The sequence below is a fragment of the Salvelinus alpinus genome, chromosome 2, assembly GCF_045679555.1.
Source record: "Salvelinus alpinus chromosome 2, SLU_Salpinus.1, whole genome shotgun sequence".
NCBI classification, from domain to species: domain Eukaryota; kingdom Metazoa; phylum Chordata; class Actinopteri; order Salmoniformes; family Salmonidae; genus Salvelinus; species Salvelinus alpinus.
The window spans coordinates 34,944,234-34,972,225 of record NC_092087.1 but is presented as its reverse complement, the minus strand read 5'-3'; the positions used below and the strand labels follow the sequence as shown (position 1 = coordinate 34,972,225).

At 41.2% G+C, this 27,992-nt stretch overlaps 1 protein-coding gene across 2 annotated transcripts; it reads right to left on the bottom strand.

Moving 5' to 3' along the window:
- Nucleotides 1–12: 12 nt before the first annotated feature.
- LOC139559553 (guanine nucleotide-binding protein G(i) subunit alpha-3-like) lies at nucleotides 13–25,895 on the bottom strand. Of its 2 annotated transcripts, XM_071375657.1 has the most exons (9): nucleotides 25,727–25,895; nucleotides 25,190–25,371; nucleotides 24,118–24,160; nucleotides 23,762–23,903; nucleotides 21,944–22,101; nucleotides 9,269–9,397; nucleotides 8,892–9,021; nucleotides 8,624–8,777; nucleotides 13–3,089 (listed from the first exon to the last, which is right to left on the bottom strand). In XM_071375657.1, exons 2-9 carry the CDS (start codon nucleotides 25,305–25,307, stop codon nucleotides 2,899–2,901), a joined length of 1,065 nt encoding a protein of 354 aa, XP_071231758.1. In that variant the 5' UTR covers nucleotides 25,308–25,371; nucleotides 25,727–25,895; the 3' UTR covers nucleotides 13–2,898. The 2 variants fall into 2 exon arrangements, with proteins under 2 accessions (XP_071231758.1, XP_071231749.1); XM_071375648.1 differs by having other exon boundaries at nucleotides 25,190–25,895.
- Nucleotides 25,896–27,992: the final 2,097 nt, after the last annotated feature.

The following is a 27,992-nucleotide window of genomic DNA, read 5'->3' as shown; positions in this document are numbered from 1 at the left end:
TAAAAAGACAAGTTTGGTCCACATTCACATTTAATGCAAGAAGGAACATTCAGTGTGTTCAATTTAGACAACTGTTAAAATGTCCAAATAGCAATTGTTTTTTGCTTGCTTATATATTTTGTAGGTTACCTATGTATTTTTTAATGTTTTTTGTAACTTTCTACAGAAGCCCAGAGGACATATGAATAAAAATACAATTCCCTCCTTATGCCGAGATCATGACTTATGTATTTATCTCATGATTTCTACATAACAAAAGTTGTTTTGTCGAGATCACCAAAAGTAGCACACATCATCCATTCATATGTGCAGATGCACGATAGCCACCTCATCAAGGAGCCCTGTGGCTGCGTTGATGGTAATGCGGAGCATTTAAGCCCTGAATGCTGCCTGACAGGCAGCGGCGTCTCCCAGGCTGCGAGTCCCCCTGAAGACCACAGCCAATCTCATGCAAGGAACAACGCAACTAACTAGGCTAGTCTTGTGAGCTAGCTAGTTAGCTAGGTAGTCCTGTTAGTTAACTTGTTATCTTGCATAACTGATGTGTATAATTGTAAAAAAGGTAATTTAATATAACATTTACAGTGAGCGATGTCCATTCCTGACAGGCTAATCAGATTCAATTTCAGCCTTAGAGGCTGATAAATCAGGATGCTGCCTTGTAGGCGGTTTCATATGTAAGGTTCCTTGCAGCCAGCCTACAAGGCAGCATCCTGACAGATCAGCCTCTGACACTACTACTGAATTTGATCGGCTGGCCAGGAATAGAGTGCACCCAACTCTTGATCAAATGCATAATGCACCAATTGCTCATTTGCCTGCAAGGAGCTTCACCTATGAAACAGAAGGCGTTTAACCTATGAAACAACCTACAAGGCAGCATCCTGATGTTTCAGACTGAGGCTACTATTGAATCTGATCAGCCTGTCAGGATTAGAGCTCACCCACTCTGTAAATATTATTCATAAAACAAAGTGCCCCTTACAATTATACACATATCAGTTATGCAAGCTAACAACCAGCATAGATAACAAGACTACCTAGCTAACTCGCTCACAAGACTAGCCAGGTTAGCTGCATTGTTGCTTGCATGCGATTTGCTGTGGTCTTTGATGTGGCATACAGCCTGGGAGACAGCGGTGCCTGTCAGGCATCGTTCAGGGATTGAATGCACCATGAGGGCTTAGCTGCTACATGAGCTTTTAGCTCAAGGTAACATAGCTTGATAACATTCTAACTTATAAACGGATAATGAGCTCAAAACACAAATGAAAGCATGAGGTTAGTATTAAATGCACCATCCCTTAGTGTAGCAATCAATAAAAACGTATGCGCTGATCCACCGTGGGCTCTGCCACCTCAGCCATACTGTCAATCACTACGTCTACTCCCATTTATATAGTTTCTCGTGATCTCAACAAAACAACTTTTGTGATCGACATAACGAGTATTTTTTTTATTTATGTCCTCTGGACTTCCGTAACTTTCCCCAGGCCTTGGCTATAAAATAAGAAGATATTTTCAGTCAACTCACCTGGTAAAATAAAAAAAAGCATGTTTTCAAAAGGAGGGGCGTTTAAAATGGCTTCCAGGCAAATACTTTTAGTTTATATTAAGGCCATTGTCTTCAGCGAAAGGCCATAATAATCTTTATACAAAATAGTTCTATCCAAAATAACATAATACAAGTTAAGGCAACCATTAAAAAAAGCTTTCTCTTTAAAAGTGGTTTTAAAACATCAAGTGATGTCTTACAGTCCGCTAAGAGCTAGTATAATACTTCAGTGTTATGTAACGATCTGAATGGTGATATATTAAAACAATCAGAATTCAGCACATTAAAATCCCCACAAGAATACTGATTAACACTAGTGGACACAATTCCACAACAACAATTTAGTTTGAGCAATGACCATTTACACTAAGTGTACAAAACACTAGGAACATCTACTCTTTCCATGACAGACTGACCAGGTGAATCCTGGTGAAAGCTATGATCGCTTATTGATCACTTGTTAAATCGACTTCAAATCAGTGTAGATGAAGGGGAGACAGGTTAAAGAAGGATTTTTAAGCCTTGAGACAATTGAGAAATGGATTGTGTATGTGTGCCATTCAGAGGATGAATGGGCAAGACAAAATATTTAAAGTGCCTTTGAACAGAATATGGTAGTAGTGTGCCAAGAACTGCAACACTGCTTGGTTTTTCACACTCAACAGTTTCCCATGTGTATCCAGAATGGTCCACCACTTAAAGGACATCCAGCCAACTTGACACAATTGTGGAAGTATTGGAGTCAACATGGGCCAGCATCCATGTGGAACACCTTGTAGAGTCCATACCCCAACAGATTGAGGCTATTCCGAGGGCAAAAGGGGGTGCAACTCAATATTAGGAAGGTGCTCCTAATGTTTTGTACCCTCAGTACATACAGTTATAAAGAGAAGTTATCAAAACTCAGAAAATGCATAATTGTTGTGATCCCTTATTCAACATTTACAATGTAATTCATACATTTGAACCCTTTACAGTGAATGCTGAAAGCCTAAAAAGTGCAGAATGTTTTAAAGACATTTTACAGAAATTTGGCAGTAACAGTCAAAAACATTTGGCAAATCCAACACTCACAACTTCTATTCCACTTTAAAAATCAGTCCATAGCTAAGGAATCCATAACAGCAAAAAGATAGAAAACCAAAACCACATAAGTGCTCTATGTAATCTTGTTTTGAAATATCCAAGGATTCATCATACATTATGGCAACAGTTTATGGTCTAAAAACCCATCCTGTATATGGTCTAACTGTCAAAAAGGCAATGATTGATTTATACCTGTAAATGTGTGATTCCAACACACCAGCCCCTATGATGACAAGACAGATGATGTTGCAGGAGTCTCAGTACAAGCCAACCTCCTTCAGGTTGGCTTTTATGATGACGTCAGTGACAGAATCAAAGACAAACTGCACGTTCTTAGTGTCAGTAGCACAAGTGAAATGGGTGTAGATCTCCTTTGTATCCTTACGCTTGTTCAAGTCCTCAAACTGACACTGAATGTAGGTTGACGCCTCTTTGAATTCGTTTGAACCTAGAGCAGAGGGGAATATGTTTTCAATATCATTTATGCAATTATTCTCACAAGGACATGCAATATATGTTTGACTTTTAATTAATACATTGCTTGAGCAAACTAGTCATTTCCTACTATAGACTAAAAACTTGCTAAACTCAAATATCCTGCTTCAGCAAAGTGTGCCATGAAGCTCCTCCCATATTGCACAAGCTAATATTTCATAAGAGGTATAACTCATTACTCAGACATCCCAAACAAGAATCCACTGTGTGCAAATGTACTGCGGGTACTATAACAACAATCCCACAGGAAATTGTGCTTTGTGCTGTTTTATAGATGCTGATTCCTAAATATCCACCTGTATATCTCTAAAATGTCAAAGAATGTATTAGTAGCCCTTTACACTCGTACACAAATTGAAAATGGAAGATTTGGGTACTGATAAGTACCTTAAAATTGGTACGCAGTGGCTGCACAGTAACACGCTAAACATGACGTCAGAGCTCAGACTCTTTGCTTCACAGTGCTGTATAGGTTTTGACTGACACCCGTTGTGAACTTGAGCACCGTTGTGATTCATAATGGACCGTTTTTGGGTTGGATAAACAACAGTAATTGTGTGATAGCGGGGATGCAGGGATGTGTTCCAAACAAAAACTACAAGGGTGCTTGCGCTAGTTCCTCAACTGCATAGCTAGGATATCTTTAAAAAAGCACCTTAGCTGAAGTCTCTTCTTTGAGTCATAAAAGTGCTTTGAAAATCAAATCAAATGTTATTTGTCACATGCACCGAATACAACAGGTGTAGATCTTACAGTGAAATGCTTACTTACAAGCCTTTAACAAACAATGTAGTTAAGAAAAGTACGTGGTAAGTAAAAAATAGATACGTTTAAAAAAAGTATAAAATATTTAATGAGCAGCAGTAAAATAGCAAGGCTACATACAGGGGGAACCGGTACAGAGTCAATGTGCGGGGGCACCAGTTAGTCGGGGTAATTGAGGTAATACAGTTGAAGTCGGAAGTTAACATAGACTAAGGTTGGAGTCAATAAAACTCGTTTTTCAACCACTCCACAAACTTCTTGTTAACAAACTATAGTTTTGGCAAGTTGGTAAGGACATCTACTTTGTGATTGACACAAGTCATTTTTCCTACAATTGTTTACAGACAGATTATTTCACTTATAATTCAATGTATCACAATTCCAGTGGGTCAGAAGTTCACATACACTAAGTTGACTGCCTTTAAACAGCTAGGAAAATGTTCAGAAAATGATGTCATGGCTTTAGAATATTCTGATAGGGTAATTGACATCATTTGAGGTGTACCTGTGGATGCATTTCAAGGCCTACCTTCAAACTCAGTGCCTCTGATTGACATGATGAGAAAATCAAAAGAAATAAGCCAAGACCTCAGAAAAAAATGTGTAGACCTCCACAAGTCTGGTTGATCCTTGGGAGCAATTTCCAAACACCTGAAGGTACCACGTTCATCTGTACAAACAATAGTACGCAAGTATAAACATCATGGGACCACGCAGCCGTCATGCCGCTCAGGAAGGAAACGCGTTCTGTTTCCTAGAAATTAATGTACTTTGGTGCAAAAAGAGCAAATCAATCCCAGAACAGTAGCAAAGGACCTTGTGAAGATGCTGGAGGAAACAGGTACATAAGCATCTATATCCACAGTAAAACGAGTCCTATATCAACAAAACCTGAAAGGCCGCTCAGCAAGGAAGAAGCCACTGCTACAAAACCGCTATAAAAAAGCCAGACTACGGTTTGCAACTGCACATGGGAACAAAGATCGTAGTTTTTGGAGAAATGTCCTCTGGTCTGATTAAACAAAAATAGAACTGTTTGCCCATTATGACCATCGTTATGTTTGGAGGAAAAAGGGGGAGGCTTGCAAGCCAAAGAACTGCTGCCACCATCCCAACCACGGGGGTGGCAGCATCATGTTGTGGGGGTGCTTTGCTGCAGGAAGGACTGGTGCACTTCACAAAATAGATGGCATCATGAGGAAGTAAAATTATGTGGATATATTGAAGCAACATCAAGACATCAGTCAGGAAGTTAAAGCTTGGTCGCAAATGGGTCTTCCAAATGGATAATGACCCCAAGCATACTTCCAAAGGTGTGGCAAAATGGCTTAAGGACAACAAAGTCAAGGTATTGGAGTGGCCATCAAAGTCCTGACCTCAATCCTATAGAAAATGTGTGGGCAGGACTGAAAAAGCATGTGCGAGCAAGGAGGCCTACAAACCTGACTCCGTTACACCAACTCTGTCAGGAGGAATGGGACAAAATTCACCCGACTTATTGTGGGAAGCTTGTGGAAGGCTACCCGAAACGTTTGATCCAAGGCAATGCTGCCAAATACTAATTGAGTGTATGTAAACTTCTGACCCACTGGGAATGTGATGAGAGAAATTAAATCTGAAATAAATAATTCTCTACTATTATTCTGACATTTCACATTCTTAAAATAAAGTGGTGATCCTAACTGACCTAAGACAGGGAATTTTTACTAGGATTAAATGTCAGGAATTGTGAAAAACTGAGTTTAAATGTATTTGGCTAAGGTGTATGTAAATTTCCAACTAACTCTACCTACATGTACATACAGTTGATGTGACTATGCATAGATAATAAACAGAGTTGCAGCAGTGTAAAATAGGGGGGGGGGGGGGGGGGCAATGCAAATAGTCTGGGTAATGCAAATAGTCTGGGTAGCCATTTGATTAGCTGTTCAGGAGTCTTATGGCTTAGGGGTAGAAGCTGTTAAGAAGCATTTTGGAAATAGACTTGGCGCTCCGGTACCGCTTGCCGTGTGGTAGCAGGGAGAACAGTCTATGACTAGGGTGGCTGGAGTCTTTGACAATTTTTAGGGCCTTCCTCTGACACCGCCTGGTACAGAGGTCCTAGATGGCAGGAAGCTTGGCCCCAGTGATGTACTGGGCCGTACGCACTCTCCTCTGTAGCGCCTTGCAGTCGGAGGCCGAGCAGTTGCCATACCAGGCAGTGATGCAACCAGTCAAGAAGCTCTCGATGGAGCAGCTGTAGAACCTTTTGAGGACCCATGCCAAATTTCTTCAGTTTCCTGAGGGGGAAAAGGCTTTGTCGTGCCCTCTTCACAACTGTCTTGGTGTGCTTGGACCAAGATAGCTTGTTGGTGATGTGGACACCAAGGAACTTGAAGAAGTGCTTAACCTGCTCCCCTAATGAGAATGGGGGCATGCTCGGTTCTCCTTTTCCTGTAGTCCACAATCATCTCCTTTGTCTTGATCACGCTGAGAGAGAGGTTGTTGTCCTGGCACCACACGGCCAGGTCTCTGACCTCCTCTCTATAAGCTGTCTCGTCGTTGTCAGTGATCAGGCCTACCACTGCTGTGTCATCAGCAAACGTAATGCTGGTGTTGGGAGTTGTGCCTGGCCATGCAGTTATGAGTGAACAGGGAGTACAGGAGGGGACTGAGCACACACCCCTGAGGGGCCCCCATGTTGAGGATCAGCGTGGTGGATGTGTTGTTACCTACCCTTACCACCTGGGGGCAGCCCGTCAGGAAGTCCAGAATTAAGTTGCAGAGGGAAGTGTTTAGTCCCAGGGTGTTTAGCTTAGTGATGAGCTTTGAGGGCACTATGGTGTTGAACGCTGAGCTGTAGTCAAAGAACAGCATTCTCACATAGGTGTTCCTTTTGTCCAGGTGGGAAAGGGCAGTGTAGATTGCAATAGAGATTGCATCACCTGTAGATCTGTTGGGGCGGTATGCAAATTGGAGTGGGTCTAGGGTTTCTGGGCTGATAGTGTTGATGTGAGCCATGACCAGCTTTTCAAAGCACTCATGGCTACAGACATGAGTGCTACGGGTCGATAGTCATTTAGGCAGGTTACATTAGTGATCTTGGGCACAGGGGCTATGGTGATCTGCTTGAAACATGTTGGAATTACAGACTCAGACAGGGAGAGGTTGAAAATGTCAGTGAAGACATTTGCCAGTTGGTCAGCGCATGCTCGGAGTACACGTTCTGGTAATCTGTCTGGCCCTGCGGCCTTGTGAATGTTGACGTGTTTAAAGGTCTTACTCACGTCTTCCAGAACAGCTGATGCGCTCATGCATGTTTCAGTGTTACTTGCCTCAAAGCGAGCATAGAAGTCATTTAGCTTGTCTGGTAGGCTCGTGTCACTGGGAAGCTCGCGGCTGTGCTTCCCTTTGTAGTCTGTAATAGTTTGCAAGCCCTGACACACCCGACGAGCGTCGGATCCGGTGTAGTTTGATTCGATCTTAGTCCTGTATTGACGCTTTGCCTGTTTGATGGTTCGTCGAAGGGCATAGCGGGATTTCTTATAAGCTTCCTGGTTCGAGTCCTGCTCCTGGAAAGCGGCAGCTCTACCCTCTTGCTCAGTGCGGATGTTGCCTGTAATCCATGGCTTCTGGTTGGGGTATGTACGTACTGTCACTTCGGGACAACGTCATCGATGCCCTTATTTACAAAGCCAGTGAATGATGTGGTGCACTCCTCAATGCCATTGGAAGATTTCAGGAACATATTCCAGTCTGTGCTAGCAAAATAGTCCTGTAGCTTAGCATCTGCTTCATCTGACCACTTTTTTATTGACCGAGTCACTGGTGCTTGAGCTTTTGCTTGTAAGCAAGAACCTGGAGGATAGAACTATGGTCAGATTTGCCAAATGGAGGGCGAGGGAGAGCTTTGTAAGCATCCCTGTGTGTTCAGTAAAGTTTCCCTGCGTTAAAGTCCCTGGCCACTAGGAGCGCCGCCTCTGGATGAGCGTTTCCTGTTAGCTTATGGCCGTATACAGCTCATTGAGTGCAATCTTAGTGCCAGCATCGGTTTGTGGTGGTAAATAGACAGCTACGAAGAATATAGATGAAAACTCTAGGTAGATAGTGTGGTCTACAGCTGATCATGAGATACTCTACCTCAGGTGAGCAAAACCGAGACTTCCTTAGATATCATGCACCAGCTGTTGTTTACAAATATACATAGACCGTCACCACCTGTCTTACCAGAGGCTGCTGTTCTATCCTGCCGATACAGTGTATAACCCGCCAGCTGTATGTTATTCATGTCGTCTTTCAGCCACAACTCGAATGACTTAGGAACTGTGCACACTCTGGAGAGTTGTGTGGCCACTTGGACACACCAGTTAGTCCTCTCACTCAAACCATTGTATTTTTGTTTTGTGTTGCATCTACCCCACATTTTCCAGGAATTTTCTTATCATGTTACTGAATGTACCCAGAGTATTTTCAGATTTCTTATCCACAAATGCGGCAAAAAGTACAGAAAATGTATAATGCACATCAAATCAACAGCGGCTTGTTAGAATTCAGTCTTGTGTCAGGTGAACTGTTGTGTCCCTACCTTTAGTCTAATATTTTTTCCATAATCTACAAACTGTATCCTTTCAATTGTTTAAATGGTTGTGCATAGGCTTTTCATATTTCTTCTGTAAGAAACATTTAAATGTATCCCTATCCATACAGGCCAATTCCAATGAGTGTAAAGGGTTAAATATGTACCGGAGTACTCTGGGTAGCAGATAGTGAGGGGGCTCTTCTGGATCTTGTCCTCAAACAGATCCTTCTTGTTGAGAAAGAGGATGACGGAGGTGCCCGTGAACCACTTGTTGTTGCAGATGGAGTCAAACAGCTTCATGCTCTCGTGCATTCGGTTCTGTGGAGAGATGAGCAGTGTTAGGGTCAGCGTGTGGGCAATCTCTTTTGATAAAGAGTATCATGTCATTACCACAGGACTATAGATCTAGAGTTTATGCCCTGTCCCACTCACCATCTCCTCATCCTCAGCCAACACCAGGTCATAGTCACTGAGCGCAACACAGAAGATGATGGCTGTGACTCCCTCGAAGCAGTGGATCCACTTCTTCCTCTCAGACCTCTGACCCCCCACATCAAACATCCTGCAGCCATGGAGATTCAGACAGAGAGAAATAACATGAGGAATTGAGAGAAGATAGAGGACATAAAAAAGGGAATGAGTGGGAGAGAGAAAGACAACACTTCTACAGTAAATTGTGGTCACTAGGGTGCTGTACAGACAGCTTTGCGATTTTCTACATTAGTGAATCACTAACTGTAGGGACAAAGGTCCTCAGTTATTATTAGTGTAAGTCGGCGCACGGAATGCTGTGTTAACAGCTTACTGACTTGAAGTAGAGGTCCTTGAATGTGAAGTGTGTCTCCACAATGCCGGTGGTCTTGACTCTGGTGCGCAGGACATCCTGCTGCGTGGGCACGTAGTTCTGCTGGGATATCCTGTCCAGGTCATTCAGGTAACTGAGGAGGAAGAGAAGGAAACTGACTTAACATAAATTACTTACATACACTACTACTTACCAATTGTTGGATAATGCCATTTCAAATTGATGAGCTAACATGTAATAGAAGTTCTGGTTTTGGATCAACCATGGATGTGAACAACAATGCAAGTGAACAAATTAAGCCAATATGGAGGAATACAAAGTAAATAAAGAAAATGATTCCCAAAACAAACAACTCAGAGTAATCATATGGGCGATTCTCACAAAACTGACACTTGACCCAAAAGAAATTGACAAAATAAACATTTTCCATAATTCCTCTTGGATCACTAAGATTAGGATCTGTATTTATCTATTTCATAATCATTGTTGTGTTTATTGAACATATATTATGCATTTTACCACAATTTCCACAACTACCTAAGCAAGAATTATCATTAAGTTCAAAAAAGTAAAACAAATCCCTTTCTAATAAGTTTTAACATTGCTAACTTAAATGAAAAGGCCCGAGTTAAACATGACACTTAACATGTATTTAGTAATTTCTCATAACACAAGCTTTTCTGAATTTTTTTATTTTTCTGTTATTTTTCTGTACACATATTTGGATAAAATAACAAAAAGGCACACTATCAGATTAAGCAAAAATGACTAAAAGTAAACATTTTATTTTTCCTAATATTGGTGCATTACAGTAAAGCAGGTTCGGGAGAATGCATGTTTCGGTAATGAGTGTTTCCTAGTTTAGCATTGAAAAACTGTACTGAGCTCTATTAGAGATTCAGTAATCCAAAACATCAAACTGTCATTTGTCAATCCCAAATGACCTGCATAAAACTAAAATCACTGATCTTAATGCAACTGACTAAATACCATTATTTTAGGATAAGTACTGTAATTACGTGCATGTATTTTCACAAGTCACTTCAGCATAAAAATGTGCCTTTTTAAAAAAGTAATTTAGGAATTTACGGGTAATATTGGTGTATTAGGACATGGATATGTGTGGTTCTAAGGTATTTTAGATGCATTTCTAAATTGAATGGGATTCTACAGGCAAATGGCACAACATGATATGCCTAAAGCTTCTAAATACAGTTTCTTCAGAAAGTATTCACACCCCTTGTCTTTTTCCACATTTTGTTGTGTTACAAAGTGAGATGAAAATGAATTTAATTGTATTCTTAACGATTTACACCAAATACTCTCATGTCAAAGTGGAAGAATAAAACACTAACACAGTGCATTTGAAAAGTATTCAGACCCCTTAATCTTTTCCACTTTGTTACATTACAGCCTTATCCTAAAATTACTTTTTTAAATAAATAATCTTAATTTACACACAATACCACATAATGACAAAGAAAAACAGGTTTTTAGAAAAATGTTGAAATGTATTCAATAAAAACAGAAATATGACATTTACATAACTATTCAGACCCTTTACTCAGCAATTACAGCCTTGAGTATGATGCTACAAGCTTGGCACACCTGTATTTGGGGAGCATCTCCAGTTATTCTCTGCAGATCCTCTGAAGCTCTGTCAGGTTGGATGGGGAGCGTTGCTTCACAGCTATTTTCAGGTCTCTCCAGAGATGTTCGATCGGGTTTATTTCCTAGATCTGGCTGGGCCACTCAAGTACATTCAGAGACGTCCCGAAGCAGGCTGTGTGCTTAGGGTCGTTGGCTGTGTGCTTAGGGTCGTTGTCCTGTTGGAAGGTAAACCTTCACCCCAGTCTGAGGTCCTAAGCACTCTGGCGCAGGTTTTTGTCAAGGATCTCTCTGTACTTTGCTCCATTAATCTTTCCCTCGATCCTGACTATAATCCCAGTCCCTGCTGCTGAAAAAAATCCCCGAAGCATGATGCTGCCACCACCATGCTTCACCGTAGGGATGGTGCCAGGTTTCCTCCAGACGTGACACTTGGCATTCAGGCCAAAGAGTTCAATCTTGGTTTCATCAGACCAGAAAATCTTGTTTCTCATGGTCTGAGAGTCCTTTAGGTGCCTGTCTCGTAGCTCTACGGACAATTCCTTCGACCTCATGGCTTGGTTTTTGTTCTGACATGCACGGTCAACTGTGTGACCTTAAAATATCAAATCAAATCAAATCAAATTTTATTAGTCACATACACATGGTTAGCAGATGTTAATGCGAGTGTAGCGAAATGCTTGTGCTTCTAGTTCCGACAATGCAGTAATAACCAACAAGTAATCTAACCTAACAATTCCACAACTACTACCTTCCACACACACACAAGTGTAAAGGGATAAAGAATATGTACATAAAGATATATGAATGAGTGGTGGTACAGAACGGCATGGCAGATGCAGTAGATGGTATAGAGTACGGTATATACATATGAGATGAGTACTGTAGGGTATGTAAACATAAAGTGGCATAGTTTAAAGTGGCTAGTGGTACATGTATTACATAAAGATGGCAAGATGCAGTAGATGATATAGAGTACAGTATATACATATGAGATGGGTAATGTAGGGTATGTAAACATTATATTAAGTGGCATTGTTTAAAGTGGCTAGTGGTACATTTTTACATAATTTCCATCAATTCCCATTTTTAAAGTGGCTGGAGTTGAGTCAGTATGTTGGCAGCGGCCGCTAAATGTTAGTGGTGGCTGTTTAACAGTCTGATGGCCTTGAGATAGAAGCTGTTTTTCAGTCTCTCGGTCCCTGCTTTGATGCACCTGTACTGACCTCGCCTTCTGGATGATAGCGGGGTGAACAAGCAGTGGCTTGGGTGGTTGTTGTCCTTGATGATCTTTATGGCCTTCCTGTGACATCGGGTGGTGTAGGTGTCCTGGAGGGCAGGTAGTTTGCCCCTGGTGATGCGTTCTGCAGACCTCACTACCCTCTGGAGAGCCTTACGGTTGTGGGCGGAGCAGTTGCCGTACCAGGCGGTGATACAGCCCGACAGGATGCTCTCGATTGTGCATCTGTAGAAGTTTGTGAGTGCTTTTGGTGACAAGCCGAATTTCTTCAGCCTCCTGAGGTTGAAGAGGCGCTGCTGCGCCTTCTTCACAACGCTGTCTGTGTGGGTGGACCAATTCAGTTTGTCCGTGATGTGTACACCGAGGAACTTAAAACTTTCCACCTTCTCCACTACTGACCCGTCGATGTGGATAGGGGGGTGCTCCCTCTGCTGTTTCCTGAAGTCCACAATCATCTCCTTTGTTTTGTTGACGTTGAGTGTGAGGTTATTTTCCTGACACCACACTCCGAGGGCCCTCACCTCCTCCCTGTAGGCCGTCTCGTCGTTGTTGGTAATCAAGCCTACCACTGTAGTGTCATCCGCAAACTTGATGATTGAGTTGGAGGCGTGCATGGCCACGCAGTCGTGGGTGAACAGGGAGTACAGGAGAGGGCTCAGAACGCACCCTTGTGGGGCCCCAGTGTTGAGGATCAGCGGGGTGGAGATGTTGTTACCTACCCTCACCACCTGGGGGCGGCCCGTCAGGAAGTCCAGGACCCAGTTGCACAGGGCGGGGTCGAGACCCAGGGTCTCGAGCTTGATGACGAGTTTGGAGGGTACTATGGTGTTAAATGCTGAGCTGTAATCGATGAACAGCATTCTCAAATGGGTATTCCTCTTGTCCAGATGGGTTAGGGCAGTGTGCAGTGTGGTTGCGATTGCGTCGTCTGTGGACCTATTGGGTCGGTAAGCAAATTGGAGTGGGTCTAGGGTGTCCGGTAGGGTGGAGGTGATATGGTCCTTGACTAGTCTCTCAAAGCACTTCATGATGACGGAAGTGAGTGCTACGGGGCGGTAGTCGTTTAGCTCAGTTACCTTAGCTTTCTTGGGAACGGGAACAATGGTGGCCCTCTTGAAGCATGTGGGAACAGCAGACTGGGATAAGGATTGATTGAATATGTCCGTAAACACACCAGCCAGCTGGTCTGCGCATGCTCTGAGGACGCGGCTGGGAATGCCATCTGGGCCTGCAGCCTTGCGAGGGTTAACACGTTTAAATGTTTTACTCACCTCGGCTACAGTGAAGGAGAGCCCGCAGGTTTTGGTAGGGGGCCGTGTCAGTGGCACTGTATTGTCCTCAAAGCGGGCAAAAAAGTTGTTTAGCCTGTCTGGGAGCAAGACATCCTGGTCCGCGACGGGGCTGGTTTTCTTTTTGTAATCCGTGATTGACTGTAGACCCTGCCACATACCTCTTGTGTCTGAGCTGTTGAATTGCGACTCGATTTTGTCTCTGTACTGGGACTTAGCCTGTTTGATTGCCTTGCGGAGAGAATAGCTACACTGTTTGTATTCGGTCATGCTTCCGGTCACCTTGCCCTGGTTAAAAGCAGTGGTTCGCGCTTTCAGTTTCACGCGAATGCTGCCGTCAATCCACGGTTTCTGGTTTGGGAATGTTTTAATCGTTGCTGTGGGTACGACATCGTCAATGCACTTCCTAATGAACTCGCTCACCGAATCAGCATATTCGTCAATATTGTTGTTGGACGCGATGCGGAACATATTCCAATCCGCGTGATCGAAGCAGTCTTGAAGCGTGGATTCAGATTGTTCAACGCTGGTCCGACCAGACCTGAGCGCGGGAGCTTGTTGTTTGAGTTTCTGTTTGTAGGCTGGAATCAACAAAATGGAGTCGTGGTCAGCTTTTCCGAAAGGGGGGCGGGGGAGGGCCTTATATGCGTCGCGGAAATTAGTATAACAATGATCTAGGGTTTTCCCAGCCCTGGTAGCACAATCGATATGCTGATAGAATTTAGGGAGTTTTGTTTTTAGATTAGCCTTGTTAAAATCCCCAGCTACGATGAATGCAGCCTCAGGGTGTGTGGTTTCCAGTTTACAAAGAGTCAGATAAAGTTCGTTCAGGGCCATCGATGTGTCTGCTTGGGGGGGAATATATACGGCTGTGATTATGATTGAAGAGAATTCCCTTGGTAGATAATGCGGTCGACATTTGATTGTGAGGAGTTCTAGATCAGGTGAACAGAATGACTTGAGTTCCTGTGTGTTGTTATGATGATCACACCACTTCTCGTTAATCATAAGGCATACCCCCCCGCCCCTCTTCTTACCGGAAAGATGTTTGTTTCTGTCGGCGCGATGCATGAAGAAACCAGCTGGCTGCACCGACTCCGTTAGCGTCCCTTGAGTTAGCCATGTTTCCGTGAAGCAGAGCACGTTGCAATCCCTGATGTCTCTCTGGAATGCTACCTGTGCTCGGATTTCATCAACCTTATTGTCAAGAGACTGGACATTGGCGAGTAGTATGCTAGGGAGTGGAGCGCGATGTGCCCGTCTCCGAAGCCTGACCACGAGACCGCCTCGTTTGCCCCTTTTTCGGCGTCGCACAGGGTCGCCGGCTGGGATCAGATCCATTGTATTGGGTGGAAGGCAAAACACTGGATCCGTTTCGGGAAAGTCATATTCCTGGTAGGAACGATGATGAGTTGACGTTAATCGTATATTCAGTAGTTCCTCCCGACTGTATGTAATGAAACCTAAGATTACCTGGGGTACCGATGTAAGAAATAACACATAAAAAAACAAAATACTGCATATTTTCCAAGGAACGCGAAGCGAGGCGGCCATCTCTTTTCGGCGCCGGAAGACAGGTGTGTGCCTTTCCAAATCATGTCCAATCAATATAAGTTGTAGAAACATCAAGGATTATCAATGGAAACAGGATGCATCTGAGCGCAATGTCGAATCTCACAGCAAAGGGTCTGAATACTTAAGTAAATAAGGTATTTGTTCATTTTTAATAGATTTGCAAAGATTTCTAAAAACCTGTTTTCGCTTTGGCATTATGGGGTATTGTGTGTAGATGGATATTAAAATGTATTATTTTTATAAATCACAAATTTTAGAATAAGGCTGTAACGTAACAAAATGTGGAAAAAGTCAAGGGGTCTGAACACTTTCGAAAGGAACTGTATCTTGATTAGATAAGTATTCAACCCCCTGAGTCAATACTTGTTAGAATCACCGTTGGCAGCAATTACAGCTGTGATTCTTTCTGGGTAAGTCTCGAGGAGCTTTCCACACCTGGATTGCGCAACATTTGCCCATTATTCTTTTCAAAATTATTCAAGCTCTGTCAAATTGGTTGTTGATCATTGCTAGACAACCATTTTCAGGTCTTGCCATAGATTTCAAGAAGATTTAAGTCAAAATTGTAACTCTGCCACTCAGGAACATTCACGGTCTTCTTGGTAAGCAACTTCAGTGTAGATATGGCCTTGTGTTTTAGACTATTGTCCTGCTGAAAGGTGAATTAATCTCCCAGTTTCTGGTGGAAATGTTTTTCTCTAGGATTTTGTCTGTGCTTAGCTCCATTCAATAAATTTTTTTTATCCTGAAAAACTTCCCTGTCCTTTACAATTTCAAGCATACCCATAACATGGATGCAACCACCACTATGCTTGGAAATATGGAAAGTGGTACACATTAAGGTGTTGTATTGGATTTGCCCAAAACATAACACTTTGCATTCAAGACAAAAAGTGAATTGCTTTGCCACATTTTTGCAGTATTACTTTAGTGCCTTGTTGCAAACAGGATGCATGTTTTGGAATATTTTTTATTATGTACAGGCTTAAATTATTTACACTCTGCCAATTAGGTTAGTATTGTGGAGTAACTACAATGTTGTTGATCTATTCTCAGTTCTCCAATCACTGCCATTAAACTCTAACTGTTTTAAAGTCACAATTGGTCTCACGGTGAAATCCCGGAGTGGTTTCCTTCCTCTCCGGATGCCTGTATTTTTGTAGTGACTGGATGTATTGATACACCATCCAAAGTGTAATTAATAACTTCACCATGCTCAAAGGAATATTCAATGCCTGCTTTTATATTTTTACCCATCTACCAATAGGTGCCCTTCTTTGCGAGGCATTGGAAAACCTCCCTGGTCATTTTGGTTGAATCTTTACTTGAAATTCACTCCTCAACTGAGGGACCTTAGAGATAATTGTATATGTCAGATAATTGTATATGTTGGGTACAGAGATGAGATAGTCATGTTGAACACTATTGTGCACAGAGTCCATGCAACTTATGTGACTTACGCAAATTTTTACTCCTGAACTTACTTAGGCTTGTCATAACAAAGGAACATGTCAAAATGGGGGATGTCCTCCTTTAAGTACATTTATTTTTTTATTTAACTCGGCAGGTCAGTTAAGAACAAATTCTTATTTACAATGACGACCTACCCCGGACGACGCTGGGCCAATTGTGCGCCGCCCTATGGGATTCTCAATCACGGCCGGATGTGATACAGCCTGGACGACGGGTTGCGCTATGCTGAATCAAACTCCAGATTGTGGCTTTAAGTTAATTAAATGGTGTTTATACACCCATATTTCTTGACAACCCCTATTTAATCAAATAACTGATGTTTAACAAAAATGCTATACAATGGGTATAAGGAGTGGTCCTAGTAAATAAAGTTACCAGCACAGCAAACCCATTGACTATATGTTAGAATTAGCTTATTATAATTTGCTGAAATGAAAGATTTCATTCCCGAAACAGACCTAAAAATTATGCAGTAATGAGAAATGTGTGTTTCAGTAATTAGAGGCCAGTAGCTCAATCTGCAAGTAATAAGAGATGGCCACTACAATGAGCAAAAAAATGTTTGGACCACATTGCTGAAGCCCCATTCATGGCTCTATGTTGGTATGGTAAGTTTTCCCAATTTGAGCCTTTGTCATTTCAGTATGTCAAGTGTCATAAAGGGGGTGTTTGAGAATAAGATTCTCATTCTGAAGGCATATAAGTGAAGAAATTAAATGAACTTCTGTTCGTCTAAGGACTGCTCCTCTAGATGATGCATCATGGGTGAATAAAACGATTTTTTTTAAACGATTGGAGTTTTTACAGCAACTTGAAAAAGTTAACACTCTTAACGTAATAAATATTATAGTTTAATGTAAACTTCAATTAGTATAAATGTTTTGATTTATGGACAACATATTTTGCATTTTATAGAAATAAGTTACGTTTTACTTTAGAAAAACCTATTCAAATGACCACAAGAGGCATTTCGATAATGAGAATTTGGGGTGAAAATGTACAAAATTCAGGTGCCAGTGAGTTCAGGACAGACAAAGCTGTAGGCTATTTGTGCAAGGGATAAGAAGTAATCAAGTATTTATTACATTTCCACTGGATCAGATCATTAAACCTTTCCCTTTCATGCCGAGTGGTTATCGAAGGGGAGAGAGCTGGAAATATTTGAGGAAATAGTCATTCAAAACTGACTTTTTTTTAAAGTCTGCTAAATGACCAAAAAAATGTATAAATTGTCAAAACTCGTAAATAGAATGAAATAAACAAACTTTCTCACACGCGTGAGCGCTGCAATCGTGTGCACTCCGACAATGAATGGTAAACTAATAATATTGAATGCATTAAACAAAAATGACCATAACCAAACAAACATTGTAGATTAGAAATGATCGGAATTAACAGTAAATGTAGGCTACTACTGGTGATATATGTAATGGGGAATTGATAGACAGTAACAATCAAAGGGCAAACAATTCCCACAATGAAGTTACAAAACAACAAATGCACACGAAATGGCGGGACAGAGAGCATTATGGAGAGACGTGCCTTGTGCATCTTAGCCACTCTCCCTTCTTGGACCATGGCATTCCAGCAGCCTACTCAATGGATTAGTCCACTGAGACAGGCACAATTCAGACAGGTGTCCCCTGTGCAATAAAATATGTGTTAAATAATATATCTATATATATTACACACAGTACCAATCAACAGCTTAGACACACCTACTCATTTAATGTTTTTTCTTTATTTTTACAAATGTTCTACATTATAGAATAGCGAAGACATCAACACTATAAAACAACACATATGGAATCATGTAGTAACCCCAAAAAAGTGTTACACAAATCAAAATATATTTGAGATACCACCCTTTGCCTTGATAGCTTTGCACAATCTTGGCATTCTCTCAACCAGCTTTATGAGGTAGTCACCTGGAATGCATTTCAATTAACAGGTGTGCCTTGTTAAAAGTTAATTTGTAGAATATCTTTCCTTCTTAATGCGTTTGAGACAATCAGTTGTGACATGGTAGGGGTGGTAATAGCCCAAGTCCATATTATGGCAAGAACAGCTCAAGACTGCGTGAGTCAGGCCTTCATGGTCAAATTACTGCAAAGAAACCACTACTAAACGACACCAATAAGAAGAAGAGACTTGCTTGGGCCAAGAAACATGAACAATGGACATTAGACCGGTGGAAATCGGTCCTTTGGTCTGAGGAGTCCAAATTTTATACATGTTTGGTTCCAAAAAAGCTGGTTGAGAGAATGCCAAGAGTGTGTAAAGCTGTCATCAAGGCAAAGGGTGGCTACTTAGAAGAATCTCAAAAATAAAATGTATTTTGATTTGTTTAACACTTCTTTTTGCTTACTACATGATTCCATATGTGTTCGCTCACGGTTGTGATGTCTTCACTATTATTCTACAATGTAGAAAATAGTAAAAATAAAGAAAAACCCTTGAATGAGTAGATGTCCAAACTTTGACTGGTACTGTATATAAAACATATATAAAAAATATGCATGTGCTGCCATCATTCTATTTCTATGTGTGCTGATGATGCATCTTGCTTTTTGTGTGCGCTCATTTTCTACAAATCAAAGTGTATTTGTCACGTGCGCAAAATACAACAGGTGTAGACCTTACAGTGAAATGCTTACTAACCAACAATGACATTTTTAAGTAAAAAATAAGTATTAGGTGACCAAGATATAAGTAAAGAAATTTAAAAAAATTAAAAACAGTAAAAAGAGTGAAAAATGACAGTAGCGAGGCTATAATAGAAGCGAGGCTATATACAGGCACCGGTTAGTCGGGCTAATTGAGCAGAGAGTAGCAGTAGCGTAAAAGAGGGGTTGTCGGGTGGTGGGTGGCAGGACACAATGCATATAGTCTGGGTAGCCAATGTGCGGGGGCACTGGTTAGTCGGGCTAATTGAGGCAGTACGTATATGAATGTATGGATAAAGTGACTATGCATATATGATAAACAGAGAGTAGCAGCAGCGTAAAAGAGGGTTTGGGGGGGGGACACAATGTAAATAGTCCGGGTAGCCATCTTATTAGCTGTTCAGGAGTCTTATGACTTGGAGGTAAAAGCTGTTGAGAAGTCTTTTGGTCCTAGACTTGGCGCTCCGGTATGGCTTGCCATGCGGTAGTAGAGAGAACAGTCTTTGACTGGGGTGGCTGGGGTCTTTGACAATTTTTAGGGCTTTCCTCTGACACTGTCTGGTGTAGAGGTTCTGGATGGCAGGCAGCTTAGCCCCAGTGATGTACTGGCCTTACGCACTACCCTCTGGTCGGAGGCTGAGCAGTTGCCGTACCAGGCAGTGATGCAACCAGTCAGGATGCTCTCGATGTTGCAGCTGTAGAACTTTTTGAGGATCTGAGGACCCATGCCAAATCTTTTTAGTTTCCTCAGGGGGAATAGGCTTTGTTGTGCCCTCTTCACAACTTACTTGGTGTGTTTGGATCAAGATAGCTTGTTGGTGATGTGGACACCAAGGAACTTGAATCAAGGATGTGTTGTTAACTACCCTCACCACCTGGGTGCGGTCTGTCAGGAAGTGCAGGATCCAGTTGCAGAGGGAGGTGTTTAGTCCCAGGGTCCTTAGCTTAGTGATGAGCTTTGAGGGCACTATGGTGTTGAACGCTGAGCTGTAGTCAATGAATAGTATTCTCACGTAGGTGTTCCTTTTGTCCAGGTGGGAAAGGGCAGTGTGGAGTGCAATAGAGATTGCATCATCTGTGGATCTGTTTGAGCGGTATGCAAATTGGAGTGAGTGGGTCTAGGGTTTCTGGGATAATGGTGTTAATGTGAGCCATTACCAGCCTTTCAAAGTACTTCATGGCTACGGACATGAGTGCTACGGGTTGCCTTAGTGTTCTACAATTTAGGCAGGTTGCCTTAGTGTTCTACAACATCTTGCTTGTTTCAGCAAGGAGCAACAAAGTTTAGTCACGTTGTTAAAGTCCACGTTACCGCAGAAACGGACTCAACCACACGAATGCCCGGCCATCCTCTTTTCAGTCAGCTGTTCATTAAAAAAAAAAATCTAAATTAAACTTAGAACTGCTAGAACTGCTAAAGCAGTCATTTTGACTGCTTATTAATTAATTAAATGTATTACAGTCAAGCCTCCGACCAATTAATTAAATTACTCAGTAAAGCCTCCGTCCTTGACTTTTCCTAAATAAAACACACTGCCGTTGTTAGAATCATAATAATCACATACAGAACTGGAGCTATAACAAGTTTTAGGAGGGCATGTCATTTGTTTTATGGTTTTCCCCCCCCATTGCCCTCCTCCTCCACCCATTCAACCAACATTGGAAGAACAAGCTACGGGCCGATTATCAGCACAAAATGTACTCAGAGAGCAGGCCCTACAGCTCAAGCAAAAAACAACAGCAAATCATGTAACATGATCGCTTCAGAGAGATCATGCGTTACCTCCGTTTTGATGACACAGAAACGAGAAATCTGAAAACAGACAAATTTGCCATGGTATCTGACGTTTGTACAGAACAGCATTGCAAACCAGGAGAGAAGATACCTGTTGCTGAACAATTGTTCACAACAAAAGCTTGTTGCTGCTTTACGCAGTACATTGCGAGTAAACCCGACAAGTTTGGAATTAACTTTTGGTTTGACGTGGACACCAAGTACATGCCGAACGGCTTTCTTAGAATAAGGCCGAAACGTAACAAAATGTGGAAAAAGTCAAGGGGTACTTTCTGAATGTACTGTATATTAAATGTATTTATTACACTGTAATGACTGCTCGTTAGCCTCGATTATAACACCAGCGATTCTAGTGTTAAACAGTTCTGGCGTTTATTTTTTCATGACGGTCTTCATCCATAACACGGTCATTGTGCCAGCCATACTCTTCACACACATTGTAATAGTGTATTGTTGTATTGTACATTTTATAAATGTAAATTTGAAGTAATGGAGCAATGTACATACTGTATGTATAATGCAATGTCTAGTTTGATGTACTATTTTATTTATGATGTAGGCTATTGTTTAACTATGATGTATTGTTTTATTCCTGTTTGGACCCCAGGAAGATTAGCTGCTGCCTTGTCAGCAGCTAATGGGGATCCTAATAAATACTCAATCTATAGCCTGTTGATAGTACAGTACATTTTTTGAAAAGCAAGCTCCCAACAGAGGCAGTGGAAAACAGAAAAACATTTCAATGTATACGAAATGAGTCCAGGCCGCAGCCTCCTGATTAACATGTCACATAAGAACTTAGGTACACGTTCGTTACACTTCTCCCTATTTCCAATGATTTTCTGGAACTCAAATATTATTTTCAGATCATCAGGCTTTCCCCAACCTTGGATGAATTACAGTCATTTGGATTACAGTCTCGCTTCTCATGTTTGAGGATAACCAATATGCCTCCTATCAGTCATAATGGTTCTCTAGTCGTTATAATATTTGATTCAAGTAGTGTTAGAGCAGAGATTTGTAATGCTCTTACTATGAGGCGGAGTCGTTTAGCTGGTACTCTCTAGACCTGCCAAAGCAGATCTGGACCCCTCCGTCCTGCCATAACCTCTTGATGACCCCAGCCAGTTCAGGGGTCATGACCCCTTCCTCTGCAGAGCTGGCCAAGGCAAAAAGCTGGCGGGCATCATCCTGGAGACACAGCAAAACAAAGAAAACCACAGTTACCAACAGGAAACAACAACGCTTGTCTATCGTGGAAACAGTATGACAACAGAAAAATGTCAATCCCAAATAGGGTTGGGCAGAATCCAGATTTCCATACCGTGCCTGTGCTGTCCCGGGATATATGGTATTACTGGTAGTGCACACAGGGGGCGCCATTCCCCCCCCCCCACAAAAATCATAATTTACCAGAATGCTAACAAGTACTAAGGAATCCCCATAGTGGATGCTAGGTAAATGCTAACAAGCTCATGGAAACATTTACTATCAAGAAAACCCAGTATCTCAAAGCATCTCAAAACGTAGTTTGCAGCATGCACAAAATAAATATTAAACAGCAGGGATCTTAATCCAGGAGGGGATTGTCTCTGCTGCAGCTACCAAGAAGCTTGAGCTTGCAAGCTAATATTAGCCACTTAGCTAACATTAGCAAAACCCAACTGGGGACAATTTATTTGGCACAATTTGATAGTTAACTTAATAGTTATACGATATATAGCTGGGAAACAACAGTAGTGAATTTCATACAAGTGTAACTTGATCACCTCACTTAAGTTGCGCTACCAGAGTGACAGTACCCTTGCGAAGCACCCATTTTGCTCGTTGTGCTTCTTTGTAAACAAACATGTGACTGGCTCAAACAGATGTTTTGTGAAACTAGTACCAGTAAGCATAATAATGAAAAATAATCTAACAGGCAAAATGATTAACACGGTCTGCTTTATTCATTACCTAGTGCACAAGTTGACAGAAGGTATTTATTTAACAAAGTACTAATATTCAAATGTATATAAAAATTAAAAAAAATTAAGAATCATTCTGATGGTATTTCAAAATAGACCGGGATACTGTATACTGCCCAAACCTACTCCCAAATCAACATGTTCGGTGCAGAATCAGTTTAAGTGATTTACTTCACATGCTGACCATCCATGTTGTTCCTCGGCTGTTGTCCTCTGCTACCGCATGGTAAGCGGTACCGATGCCCCAAGATTAGAACAAACAGGATCCTGAAAAGCTTCTACCCCAAAGCCATAAGACTGCTAAATAGTTAACCAAATAGCTACCCAGACTAATCGGCATTGAGCCTTTTTTGCACTAACTTTTTTGACTCATCACATACACTGCTGCTACTGTTTACCATATGTCACTATATTCCTAGAGATATATATATATATATATATATACACACACACACACATACATACACACATATCTACTTCGATTACCTCGTACCCCTGCATATCGACTCGGTACTGGTACTCATTGTATATAGCCAAGTTATCATTACTCATTGTGTATGTATTATTACGTGTTTTACTTTTCTATTATTTCTCTCTGCATTGTTGGGAAGGGCCCGTAAGTAAGCATTTCAATGTTAGTCCACACCTGTTTTTTTACGAAGCATGTGATAAATACAATTTGACTTGGAACAAAATGTCGCGGCAGCCAGTAGATCATTCTGTACACTGTTCTTGTGAAGTATGTACTTCCTTGTAGTCATAACAACATAAATAGAAACACTTACTGTGGCATTTTACAAGGAAACAATAGTAAATGAATCTAACATAATCTATTAAACTAATTAAGAGCACTGGAATGTAAAAGAATCTTCAAGCTGACTCACTGATCGTGCTGTGTCCCCAAAGTCTATGCCCAGCCTGCCCATAGCTCTGATGATGGCGATGATGGACTGGATGGTGTTGCTGTAAACCACCACTCTGTACTGGCTGCACTCCTCCTGTGTGTACCCATCCTCATGGATAATTCTGGGGGCAGGAAGAGAAGGTTAACATGCGCATCTTACTGGTGCTTGCGGTCAACATCTAAGCTAGGCCTCGTGACATAGATAACATCATATCGCAACGGCTCATAGCTGATACAGCACTTCACATGGGTTCCTAATCGGTCAATAGGTTTAAACAGAATGCTAGTTTGTTATTTTCTTTGGGTGTGCACAAAACGGTTGAAACATGTACTCACTTCATCTGCTTTACAATTGTGCTTTTCCCAGACTCCCCAGCACCTTGAAGTGGAATGTTTAGAGGCAAAGAAAGGAGACATAAGATCAGGAGAAGTTTCAAATCCTTAACTCTACTAAATGTGTAGAGATACAACAACAAACATGCACAGTCAGAGCTCAGAACCAGCTGATTCCATCTGTGACAGTTCTACAACCCCCTACTATTTTGGGGCCTTTGCACATGCCCTGAGAATCTAGGGGAAAACATCAGGCTACATCATGAGCATGAACGCTAAAGTGTTTTTTTAATGCAGTCTGTGGAAGACTGAATTGTAATGACAGCTTTCATTTGAGTAAAGTAGGTTCCACCATAACCATTGCCAGATAGCATCTATGAACGGGGTAGGCTCATGACTAACTGTTTTAGCGCCTATTGACCATAGTATCTTCTGACTGGGGGTGTTTTGTTAAGAGCCCAGACGCTTGCTCTAAACATTATCACTTGCGGTATGTTTTTGGAAACACAAGGAGCATATTTTTTAAATTAGCGAGAAATCATTTTCAAAAAACAAAAAAAAGTTTAAAACAATGTGTTCCCACACCGCCATATCTCCATGTTACATCTCTTGTTTATGAAAGCCATAGGTGGCCACCTGCGATAATTAGCTCAAACAAATGTGCGCAAGCATAACTGGGGAGGAAGTGTAGTTCATCAACTGGCAGCACACAGCTTGTGGATCTGTGCAAAACTGCTACAGTAACTGTATATATATATATATATATATATATTTTTTTTTTTTTAAAGAGTATTTCTCGCTGATATGAACGATAAGGGGCAAAGCATATGTCTCGAAAACCGGTTTGAAAGTGATGATTATTGACTTTTCAACATGTTAAAACACAGCGTCGGAATTGTAGTTCACATGGAGCCAAATGTGGCCGAATGTAACCTCAAACCCTAAATACAGAAGAGTTTAAGAGCTAGTCATGAGCCATACATAACAGTAATTCGATCAGTTAGACAGACACCCTCTCCAGATCTCATATAATGTATATACTAGCTGCGAATGTCAGTCACATATGAACACTCACCTAGAAGCAACAGTTTGACTTCACATGATGCCTTTTCGCCAGCTTCTCTCAGATTCCGATCAATATTTTTACTCCTCTCCATGGCAGCTTTATCTTCGGCACTTAGTGTGCAACCCATTTTGATCCCAGCAGGTAAACCCTATGAAAATGTCTCGCTTATAATCTACCTGGCTTTTGACAAACTGTCCAAATGGAAAAAACGAAGGTGTTCAGTAAAAAGAAAGAATGTCATCCCTAATTCTACAAAATTGTATTGCTGTGTCTGTCAAGCGCTTGACGCAGAACTCTGTCAACTACGACACATTTTCAAACGAAATGTGTGCGACGACGAGCATGAGAAAAAAGGAAGGGAGAAAGGCGTTGGCCGGGAAACCATACAAATATTTGTTAGCTTTTTCTATGCACATGGAGGGAGCTGAATACTTTTGATAGAAGAGCAAGAAATTCAAAATTCATACGAAGAAATTAAGTAGTTAACATTAGTTACCACATTAACTTAATTGGCAAGCTAGAAACTTAACTTTATAACGTTACTACCTGTATGTTCTTTCCGCGTTGCGTTGGCTGTGTAAAAATTGAGCTAGATAAATAGCTACAATCTAAACACCCTATACAGTGACTCAAAATACTCACACACTTCTAAATACTATTGTCTGTTAACTGTTCTAAATTGTCTGGTCCTACAATAACGCAGAAGAGCAAAATATGTTTACTTTCAGAGCCACGTGACGCGGAAATTTAGGAAAATAATTGCCGGGCTGATGGGAAATGAAGTCCATATCTATCAGTAATTTAGTATAGTGATTCTCAACCAGGGGGTCTAGGAGAATTAGGAGTTTTCAGGGGTCCCTAAAAAATGGCTTAAAACTAACACATAGCACCCAACCCCTCTGTAGTATATACTGTAGTATTTACAGTTAACTATAGTATAAATACTGTAGTAAAATAACTGTAGTATATACTGTAGTAATTAGTGTAGTGTTTTTGCAGACTGTACTATACTGTAGTATTTACTGTAGTGTTTTTTGAGGACTGTAGTTTACTGTAGTATTTACTGTAGTGTTTTTTGAGGACTGTAGTATACTGTAGTATTTACTGTAGTGTTTTTGCAGACATTACTGTAGTATTTACTATAGTGTTTTGGTTTTCTAATCCTTGACATAGAAGTGGAGACTTTCTCCTTCAGGAAAACTTCTGTAGAAATACTAAAAGAGCACATTTTCCATAACCTGTAGGTAGGTAGGTAGGACTGGGGTCTGAATGGATAGTTCAGATCTACTCTTTTCTATAACCTGTAGGGAACACAATAAATGGTGTATACTTGGCATGTAGGTTTCTCACTTATGGGTGGAACAAACTATGATATGGGGGAGGAGAATGGGCAGGGCATATGAAAATTAAATACTGTAGTTTTTATTATAGTTTAAAAAGTGTGGTGTTTTTGTGGACTGTAGTGTTTTTGTATATATTACTGTAGTATTTACTGTAGTTTTTTGTGCGGATAATGCTGTAGTATTTACTATAGTATTCTACAGTATACAGTTGAAGTTGGAAGTTTACATACACCTTAGCCAAATACATTTAAACTCTGTTTTTCACAATTCCTGACATTTAATCCTAGTAAAAATCCCCTGTTTTAGGTCAGTTAGGATCACCACTTTATTTTAAGAATGTGAAATGTCAGAATAATAGTAAAGAGAATGATTACATATCAATGATTACATATCACATAGAAGTTTACATATCCTCAATTAGTATTTGGTAGCATTACCTTTACATTGTTTAACGTGGGTCAAACGTTTCGGGTAGCCTTCCACAAGCTTCCCACAATAAGTTGGGTGAATTTTGGCCCATTCCTCCTGACAGAGCTGGTGTAACTGAGTCAGGTTTGTAGGCCTCCTTGCTCGCACACGCTTTTTCAGTTCTGCCCACACATTTTCTATAGGATTGAGGTTGGGGCTTTGTGATGACCACTCCAATACCTTGACTTTGTTGTCCTTAAGCCATTTTGCCACACCTTTGGAAGTATGCTTGGGGTCATTATCCATTTGGAAGACTCATTTGTGACCAAGCTTTAACTTCCTGACTGATGTCTTGAGATGTTGCTTCAATATATCCACATAATTTTACTTCCTCATGATGCCATCTATTTTGTGAAGTGCACCAGTCCCTCCTGCAGCAAAGCAACCCCACAACATGATGCTGCCACCCCCGTGCTTCATGGTTGGGATGGTGTTCTTCGGCTTGCAAGCGTCCCCCTTTTTCCTCCAAACATAACGATGGTCATAATGGCCAAACAGTTTTATTATTGTTTCATCAAACCAGAGGACATTTCTCCAAAAAGTACGATCTTTGTCCCCATGTGCAGTTGCAAACCGTAGTCTGGCTTTTTTATGGCGGTTTTGGAGCAGTGGCTTCTTCCTTGCTGAGCGGCCTTTCAGGTTATGTCAATATAAAACTCGTTTTACTGTGGATATACATGCTTTTGTACCTGTTTCCTCCAGCATCTTCACAAGGTCCTTTGCTGTTGTTCTGGGATTGATTTTCACTTTTCGCACCAAAGTACGTTCATCTCTACGAGACAGAACGTGTCTCATTCCTGAGTGGTATGACGGCTGCGCGGTCCCATGGTGTTTATACTTACTATTGTTTGTACAGATGAACGTGGTACCTTCAGGCATTTGGAAATTGTTCTAAAGGATGAACCAGACTTGTGGAGGTCTACAATTTTTTTTCTGAGGTCTTGGCTGATTTCTTTTGATTTTCCCATGATGTCAAGCAAAGAGGTACTGAGGTTGAAGGT